The sequence below is a fragment of the Camelus ferus genome, chromosome 25 (genome assembly GCF_009834535.1).
Source record: "Camelus ferus isolate YT-003-E chromosome 25, BCGSAC_Cfer_1.0, whole genome shotgun sequence".
NCBI classification, from domain to species: Eukaryota; Metazoa; Chordata; class Mammalia; order Artiodactyla; family Camelidae; genus Camelus; species Camelus ferus.
This window is the reverse complement of record NC_045720.1, coordinates 27,472,239-27,482,228: the sequence shown is the minus strand read 5'-3', so window position 1 is coordinate 27,482,228 and position 9,990 is coordinate 27,472,239. Positions and strand designations below refer to the sequence as shown.

Genomic DNA, 9,990 nt, shown 5'->3' with positions numbered 1-9,990 from the left:
GATAAATACAGACATTGGGGCCAGCTGGACCTGCAAGCGTCACTGGAGAGCCAGGCTCCGCCCATCCCCCAACGAGCCGCTTGGGCCCCTGCTCTCCAGGCCCCAGGGCCACTCTGTCCCCTGACCTCGGAGCCCTCTCCAGGCCCGTGCTGTTCCCCTCACCCCGTGCCCGTCACTCCACCCTTCTAGTCTTGGCTTCCATGCTTCTCTACTACCAAGCCGGGAGAGCTTCCCCCACAGGAAGAGAACAGTCAAGACTCTGGCAGTCTCTGCAGAGCACACCGTTACTAATTCACCATGTCACCATCAGCACAGTGGTCCTGGCTACCAAGCGCTGAGCGCACAGTATGGGCTTGTAACCCTCACGGCATCCTCGTGTTAGGAAGGTACTATTATTCTCACCTTATAAATAAAGAAACCGAGGCTTAGTAAGATCAATGAAACTACATAATAAAAAGGAGCTCGACCTCATTAGCAGTCAAGAAAGTGCAAATTAAAACTCCAGTGAGATAACTTTGACATGAATCAGACTGGCATATTTGTTAAGCTGGACAACATGGAATGTTGGTGAGAATGTACAGCAACAGAAACTCTTAACACTGTTACCCAGGGCATAACTTTCCACTTGGGAGAATTTGCCAGCGTCTACCTAAGGGGAGAATGCACCCACCTTAGGACCCCTCAGTCCCAGTCCCCTCACTGAAGACACGTACGCCATAGAAACGCTCAGTGAACACAAGGAAACCAGCGCAAAAACGCTTACAGCAGTGCTGTTCGTGATAGCCAGAAAATGGGAACCACCTAAACGTCTGTCAACAAGCAGCGATAAATACATCGTGGTGTGGTTACACAATGAAATACTGTAGAGCGATAAAATGGGTAACTAGAGCTAGACCTAGCTAAACAAATAGCTCCCAAACGTCGACTGAGAAAAAGCAGAAACCAAACAGTATGTATTGAAAAACCTGACACAGGCAGCTCCGGTCAAGATGGCGGCGGAGCACGACCACGAGCTCGCCTCCTCGCGCGAACACAACCAATAAAAAAGACTGGCACCTACCAAAAAAGATCTTCCCCTGGAGACACAGAGGGAGTCACAGCAGGACGGCAGGAGGGATGCGTTCGCGGTGTGAGCAGGTCCCACACCTCCCAGGCGGGCGGCCCGCAAGCTGGAGCAAAGTTACACCGCAGAGGCTCACCCACGGGGGTGAGGTTCTGAGCGCCACGTCGGGCTCCGCAGCCTGGGGTCCAGCATGGAGAGGTGGAGCGCCCGGAGCCCTCGGCTTTGGAGGCCAGCCGGGCTTAACTGCAGGAGCTCCACGGACTGGCGGAAGCAGAGACCTGACTCTGAAGGCGCAGGCACAGAATCTGCCGTGCACGGGGACCAAGGGCGGAAGTAGCGATTTCACAGGAGTCTGGGCCAGACCTGCCTGCTGGTCTTGGAGGGTCTCCCAGGGAAGTAGGGGGACGGCTGTGGCTCACCCAGGGACATAAAAGCTGTTGGCGGACATCCGGGAGTATTCAGCCACAAGAACCTTAATGGAGGCTGACACCTTGCTTGGGTCATTAGCACCAAGACCTGACCCCACTGTAACCTTAAGTGCTGGGATGCCTCGGCCCAGACAACTAATGGGGTGGGAACACAGTCCCACCCATCAGCTGACAGGCTGCCTAAGGAGTTCCTGACCCCGCCCAGCCGCCTCTAGACAAGACCCCCCCGTAGACACGCCTCTGACCGCCAGAGGGCCAGGACTCAGCTCCGCCTACCAGTGAGCAGGCACTGGCTCCTCCTGCCAGGAAACCTGCACAAGCTTCTAGTCCAGCTTCATCACCAAGGCGCTGGCACCAGAAGCAAGAAAACAACAATCCTACAGCCTGTGGAACGAGTCCACAAACATAGGCCAGACTCTTCCCTGGGCCCAGCTGGCCCCCTGCTCTTGGGTGACGAGAGGGGAGTGCACTGCTGGGACACACAGGATGTCACCTACAGAGGGCCACTTCTCCAAGTCGAGAAATATAACTAAACTATCACATACATCAAAATACAAACAGAAATTTAGACAAAATGAGGTGGCAGAGGCATATATTCCAGGCAAAGGAACAAGATAAAATCCTACAAGAACTAAGTGATGAGGTGAGAGGCAATCTACCTGAGAAAGACTTTGGAGTAATGATCATGAAGATGATTAGAGAACTTGGGAGGAGAATGGATGCAGAGAGCGAGAAGTTAGAAGTTTTTAGCAAAGAGTTAGAAAATATAAAGAACAACCAAACATAAACAAAACAAAGGAAAAAACCAATACATACTATATAATGCTTTTATAAGATTTAACTAAGTACAAAATAATGCTTAGAGCTATGCACATATAAAGCAAAGACATAAAAGATGTACGTGGGAATAAAACACCAGATTCAGGACACTGGTTACCCTGGGGGAAGAAGGGGAAATGAACAGAGGCACACAGGACACTGCAGCTGTTTTGGTAAAATTTTATTTCTTAAACAGGATAGTAGGTACACAGGTCTGATTATGTTAACTTTTTGGGTTTTTTTGTTTTGATAAATTCATAATATATTTTAATTTCAAAAACTGCTTAATGCCTCATAGCTAGGAAATAGAAGTTTAGAGCCCACACTTTTTGCTTCCCAATACATCATGCTGCCTGTGGGAGGAAACAGACAATGGAAGGTGAATGTAAAAAATGCTACTCATTCCATCTAGTCTTTGGACAATCCTTGAGAATGCAATTGTTTAGTGACAAAGGGACCTTATTTTGTATACCAGAGGCAATCCTGAAAAACATGGTATTAAATATTAATAGCTTGAATCATGTTTTTCATTGTCTTATTTTATTATTTGGAACTATGTTCCTACAAAAATTTTCACAACAAAGCCGAATGAAAGCAACAAAGGGATCCCCATATGCATTTCAAATGACTTTGTTGATGCATTCTCCCAAAGAGATGCAGCAAATATTAGTCAATGAATCTGTGGTCTTCATTTAAAGCACTCCTATACTAAAATGCTCCACAAAATTTATCTTTATTTTGTTGAGAGTTCTCACTAATTTCACTGGCATCAATTTAGGAACTTAGCAGGAACTCCTTCATGTCTGTTATTTAAAAATTAATGACTATCCATTGATAGCCATCATTTGGCACTCTGGTGGAGAAGTAACAGTGGACCAGGCAGTTCTGCCCTCACTGAGCTTTCAGTTTCCTGGAGGAGGCCGACTAGTAAAGCAGGCAGTCACAATGCAGTGGGTGTGGTGCTGGGATGGGGTGTACGGTGGTCCTGGTATGGAGGAACAGAAAAGTGGGATTTAACCCTATCATGTTGGATCTGGGGAAGCCTCCAGGGGGGTTCTATTTAAGTTGAATTCTAAAGGATGAGTGGGCATTGGCTTCTAGATAAGAAAGCAATTTAATTCTTCCTTTTCAGAGGATTCAGTCATCTTAACTGTTGAGTTTTTATTGTCAACCAAAGTTGAGGAGAAAAGTAATAAGATATTTTAAGGTATCTCTTACCTGAGAAAAAAGAATTGTGATTTTTCTCTAGATGTAGTTCATTATCCTTTTTACTGGGTTCAAAATGAATTACAGTTGCATAAACTGGGTTCCTACTACTGTCCATCAAAAGCATGAATACACCCCAGATCTAAGTGAGTGAGTCAGGGGCAGATGTACCTGCAGTGAGAACATAATTGCCCTGATTTTACTTCATGTTTTTAAAATCCCTCTTGGCCTAGTTACCCAGGAGAAGAAACTATAAGCTCAGCTTCTTTGCACACAGAAGGATCCCAGGACAGACCAGGATGCGGAGGAGAGGAGGGTATCACGGTAGCACCTTTCAGCCTCGCTGATTCCATTTAATTCCGTCAAATCCTGTGTTCATCAGTGTGGTTGGATAATTTGCCTTGGAGTTATTCTAAGGTTGAGGATCCAGTTTGATTACATGGGGTTTGCTGAGGGACCTGATTTCCAGGAGTTGCGGAAGCAGATGTCTCTCAGGAAGTTATGCTTTTGAATCAAAACCAACCTCCCAGAGTCCCAATCCCACTAGTTAAAAGAAGGCACACATAACTCAGATAACAGGATATAAAATGAAGATCTAAATGCTTACTAATTACAATGAAAATCTAAATATTTATGAATCACAATAGAATGCAAAATCACAGTTAGCTATTTTAAACACTTTCAACAAGAAAGTGATTTCTAAAAATTCAAAGTAAGAAATCTAGTACAAGCAAAGATGACATTTTAAAGTGTCATCAATGAATTTTCACACAGACTTTCCATCACAATAATATTCATTTCTATCTTCAATCTTACACAGCAACAAAGTCACAGTGAGAAAGACAGCAATTGCTTCTGAAAGGAAATCAAAGAGGTCTCGAGTGATTATTTTCTCAAAAGGATCTTGGGGAGTTGAAATAAGGCCTGCTTCTCCACCGGCTGACAACATTTAGCTGTGATGGGAACAGCAGCATCCTTTTCTCTGATTTTACCTTTGAACAGAATGAAAGGAATTCAGTGTAACATTCTCCCTCCCAAGGAGATGAAGAACCCAAGCCCTAACCCCCAAGAAATGCTATAATCAAAGTAAATGCTAATCCTGCTCTAACAAATGCTGGGAATAGCATGTTACAGCATTCAATAGAATTTCTTTCTCTCGCTCTTCATCCTCTGAATTTTTAAACACAACCTTCCTGGATTGGAAGAATAATTCCAACAGTCAGGAAATGACAACAAAGCTGGAACTATTGGCCGTATAGCACTGTTAAAGACTTAACAACGTTCAACAGTGAAAGAAAACACAGCCAGGAGTCACAGGACCCCATTATACAAGTCTCTCGGGTTGATGGAGGGAAGCATAGGTTATAATGTGAAAACCTGCAACGCCTAACTGGGTTTGTATAAACTGAGTCCTTTGAGAGTATCCCTAATTAATGCAAACATCTCTCCTTGTCCATCATGCCAGCCTCTTCTGCAATCCTTTGCTGATTGCTATGTGTTGAAACATCTGAAAATGTATCACAAATTAAAAAGAAAAAAAACAAACAGAGGCCAGTGAAATTGCAAGACTGGCAAAACACATTGATTTCATAAAGACAGTAGAAGTGATGTTAGAGAAATGTTTACATCACAGCAAAGCCACAGCCAAACAGGCACCTGGCAGAGCAGAGTCAGAAAACAACTGGGAAAAAAAAAAAGAAAAAGAAAAAGAAAACTGATGGATGATAATAATAGGTGCTTCAAAAAGAAAGATTTGATTGTCAAAAGACTAAAAGAAAAATGATGAAGCACTCAAATATTTTCTAAATGACCATGTCTATAATATTATTCTAAAACTCAGTATGAAATAAAGTCCATCAAATACTATCAAATAATTTTCCTGAAAAATTATACCCTCAAAGCAACCTTTGATTCACTTTTCATTCAATATTCTAGAACATAGTTGCCTTGGAAGATTCATTTTTTTCCAGACGAAGTCCTAATCAAACAGTTTCTAAATCTTGACTATAAAATTATACCGTTTTAAGTAGGGCCAGCTTTCCTCAATAACAGGTCCTCCTATGTTACCAGCCTCTTGCTCATATTTGATTCCCCAGGCCTCTGTGGACAGTTTCCTACCATCTCAGAGAAGAAATCTCTCGCTAGCCCAAGGCTTTCTTCAACCTGGGAGGCTCATCCAAGTGTTCTGCATCAAGAGGTCTCTTATCAGTCTTCCCTTTGGCTAAACTATCCTTGAGTCTTATGTCACTTTGAAGCCTCTGACCTTGGCCTTGGACTCCCCAAACACTTACAAAGGGAGAGAGAGATGCTAATTACACAGGCTGTCAGGCAGGAAAACTTTCTTTGCCCACCTTCCCTTACTGACGGCACCCAGCTCAGGGGTGGGCCGGTTTCCTGGTCCCATCTGCGGAGTCGCCTTCTGTCCCACTAGATTGCAGTGTGACGACTTCTCCCTTATAGGGTTCACGCTCCACAGGGGTAGGTGTGCAGGTCTGAAAGAGAACATTTCATTTTTCTCTTATGGTTTATTGGCTTCTTGAATTCAGCCCCCTTAACGAACTGTGAGGCCAAAGATGAACCTTTGTGAATTTACCATGTGCCTCCCACCCCTGTCCTTTCACAGAAATTTCCAGCAATTTCACATGCCTGCATTACCCCACTATTTCGCTCGGGTTAACCCGCATCACACAAAAGTGCAGGGAACACTCTCTAACAACCAGTCTTTCCACCACCACTTTCACTGGGGCCTCTGGCATGTCCTCACACACTGTTCTATGACCGCCTCACAGGCTTCTCAAACATTCTACCCTTCCTTGCAGTTTCAATCCTAGATGTCTGTATTCCCAGAGTGCTCTGTGGCACCTCTCCTAAGACTTTCAGCACTTTGCTTCAGATTCTAGCAGTTGGTGTGTATGTTTTCTCATTTTCCTGATTGTCTCTGCATGGAACAAGCCTTCCACAGAATCTCCCCTCTGGAGCTACACCTCTTCGGTGGCCAACGGTGCAGTGGAACCCTCGGCTGGATTCAGCTAGAGTTAACTCAGTGCTTGAGGAGAGTTTTGAAATCGGGACTTTATAAGCTGTGAAATAAAATTCATATTTTATGGTAGACAAGACAAGTTTAAACATAAAAATTTTTTCTCTGCCCTTTGGTCTCCTCTCCCACCCCCGCACTGTGCACTGCGTATCTGTATTATGCATCGACCAAACCTCCCCATGGGCAGAAATGCCTGCTTAACCATAAAGAGCAACAATCTCCTAGCATCAACAAGACAGCTCCTTAAAAGACAACATTCTTTCCTGATCTTGTAAGGGGTCACATGACCCACCAGGATGACACTTAGGTCTGGATTATGTAAACTGTCAATAATACATCATTTAATGTACAGCCCTGTTTCAGAAAACTTATATAACTGTGCCTTGACTTCCAAAGGATGGAACAGTTCTCAGAGAGTTCTGAGATGCTCTTTCAAGGTTATAATCCTCAAATGTGGCTCAAATAAAGTTTTCAATTTCTTTCTTAGATCGACTGATTAATTTTTCGTTGATAAAACAAAGGGAGTCACCAGAAATAACTAAATCATACTGTTTGTCAACGTGGACACAAATTCACTGACAAGTCAAAAGGCAGCAAACCACAGCGATTAAGGGCGTGGGTTCTGGAGCCAGACTGCCTGGGCACGTTGCTGAACGCTGTGCTGCAGCTCCCCCGGCTGTAAACTGGGGATCGTGACGGCACCTAATTTATAGGGTGCTTGTGGGGATTAAATGCTGAGAGGATGAGGTACATGTAAAGCATTCAGAATAATGCCTAGCAAATAATAAGCTCTTAACAAATAAATATGTGTGCATACATTTGTCTTATCTTGACCACCAAAACTAATACATTGTAGTGATCAGCAACTTGGGCTTTGGAGAAAGGTAGATCTAAGCTTGAATTCATTCTAGCTTTGCCGTTTACTAGTTGTAGGAAACTGGCAAGTTCATGAGCCCCTCAGAGCCTACTCACTCATCTATGAAGTGGAGGGAATAAAACCCACCTCCCAGGCACATGAGATTTCCCAGATACAAAGCATTTCCTTCATTCAATAGATACTTACTGAGCACACACATGACCCAGATAGTTTACCAGGCACAGAGGATAAAGTACAGAAAAAGACAGAGACCATCCCTGCAGCTGTGGAATCTGAAGCAGTGTCGGGCGCACACTGGTGGCTCAGTTAGTGGGAAGACCCCTGCCCTCTGCGCACAAGTCTGAGCCTCTGTCCGCTTTCTGTGTCAGGCTTGAGGCTTTGCTGGACTTTCATATGACTCAGTACCAAAATTCAGTCCTTCCCTTCACCCCGGATCCTGTCATCACCTCGACCATAGACACAGGGAAATGGAGCCACCAGCCCCCGGACATTGTGGCTGCCTGCAGTCCATCCACACCTGAAACTTTAAACTCATTTAATACCCCACTCTCTGACCACATCTTCCTTTTCAGGCCTTTGGTCTCTGTGTTCTTCCTTCTGGTTTACTTTCCAAGCCCGACTGTGTGATATATTACTTAAGCCTAGAGTGACCGTTTAATTTATCGTCCAAACAGGCCTTCTGAGAGTGTAAAGGGTACTGAACATAATTAACAGGCATAATCAAGGACCACCCAAGCAAGCCAAGATTTGTTTCCACCTTCCTTCAACCTCTTGCTGACAATCTAGAGTCTTATCTTTCTCTCTTTTCCTTTTGGCATTTGCACTCGGCAAAACTTGTGGCATATTTCAGTTCAATCGTCAGCCTTTTCTGCAGCCCCTGGAGAGAATGACATCACTGGGCAGGTATTTGTGTCGCCTGCCTTCGTGCTGTGTCCAGCATCAGGTCCCAAACCATCTCCCTTTCCCCTCAGTGGTTCCTATGAAAGCTCACTGTTTGTGGTTTTCAGCTGTACCTTTTTGTCTCTCCTGGACTCCTTCCTGGGGACTGATGACCAACCCCAGTGATTTAAGCAGGGCCTCCAATCCAGTTCCCACCCTCCTCATTCAGGTGTGGGCTTGCTCCACAAGCCGGCCAGCCCATCGGAGGATCACTTCCCTGAGCCCAGCTGCAGGCTCAGGGGTGACTTGCACCAGGTGAATCATGTCCTCCCTAGCATCATTCTGCCGGAGCCTTGACTTCACCCATCCTGGCACGCCCGCCCTCCTTTTCACCTGCATGTCTCCAACGGGTCTTCAGTGACTCAGCCCAGGCAATCGTCAGCCCGGGGAGCTTCAGCCCTCCCTGCCACCTCCACTATCTTGCTTACCGTTTTCTGTAATTTCTGATTACCTGTCAGTCTCCTCCAGCAGACTCGGGGCCAGTGTCCTGCTCTGTTTCTCCATTATCAGTACTCAATAAATTGTTGACAAATTCCTACCAAGGGTGGAAGGGTGTTGGTGGGGAGGAGATCCCCATCTGAGCTTTCTGTCCTCTTTGTTGGGCTATCTTGCCCGGAGTGGACTCAGTTTCCCTTGTCCTCCTTTGCTGTGCTTGGCCAGGAATCTGTTCCCCAGGCTGCACGTGCCCTTTGGCTGGTGGCCTCCTGCAGGCAGGTCTCGGTCCCCTGGTTGTCTCAGACCCCTGCCGGCTGCTCAGTCACTACACTAGCAACATCACGAGGCTCCTCGTTAGCCTGGCTGGTCACTCTGGTCACACTGATCATCAAATGGCTCTGACCTGGACTAGCCAGGTCAAACCTGCACACAGCCTCCCTCTTTATCTGCTGCTGAGGCTTGGGCCAGGTAGGGAGCAGTTTTCCGGCAGAATGGCCAAGGGCCGTTAACCGCTCCTGCCCATACCACCACCTCGGACACAAACTGACCCTCTCTGGGGAGGCTTTTGCTGTCCCACACTTCAGACTCTTCCCCTTTGACAGGAATCAAAGACAATTTGAGCTCTGATCTCAAGCCTTCCAGCGCTTTCAACCTTTTAATCTTTTCTTATCCTCAGTGGTGGTTACATAAGGTCTTTAATGCTAGACCCAGGCTTGTTCATCTCTGTACTGTCTCTTGCCCCTGGTGTTGTGCTCTATGTAGATTTTAGAACCTCAATAGATGTTCACTGTGACAAAAAGGAAAAGTGATGGCACTCTTTTGGCAGAATTTTAAGCCGTCCCTGTGTTATTCAGTTCAGCTGCACATTTATTTTCTAAGTAGACTTACCCTCCAACTCAGGAAAAGTAGTCCCATCACATCTTTCTAGTGACAACGGCAAATCTCCACCTCAGAGGTGAAGTGCTCAGTCCTGACACGGGCGCCAGCATCTGGAGTGACCAGTGTGTGATGCCCAGAGGTTATCCGAGTGCTTGGGTCCTAAATAAAGTGGGCTTCTTTCCCTCGTGTCCCAGATGAGTACAGTGAGGACGGGGACTCCACCCTGAGTCTCCCGACTAAATGCGGACCTATTACTTAGAGAACATTAATGCAGCATAAAACTCACAGAGAGACCAGGATGGAGCAT

The 9,990-nt window shown here is 45.7% G+C and overlaps 1 protein-coding gene across 2 annotated transcripts in view; it reads right to left on the bottom strand.

The window, feature by feature from the left end:
• Window positions 1-2,476: 2,476 nt before the first annotated feature.
• Window positions 2,477-9,990, bottom strand: part of DPYS (dihydropyrimidinase) — an 81,675-nt gene continuing 74,161 nt past the window's right edge. Inside the window, exons 9-10 of one of the 2 annotated variants that reach the window (XM_032467764.1) lie at window positions 5,868-6,008; window positions 2,477-4,508 (exon numbers count right to left, since the gene is read on the bottom strand). In XM_032467764.1, the coding sequence (XP_032323655.1) occupies window positions 5,892-6,008 (117 nt within the window). In that variant the 3' untranslated portion in view covers window positions 2,477-4,508; window positions 5,868-5,891. The remainder of the gene's footprint in view (window positions 4,509-5,867; window positions 6,009-9,990) is intronic. The other variant, XM_032467765.1, reaches the window with a different exon arrangement.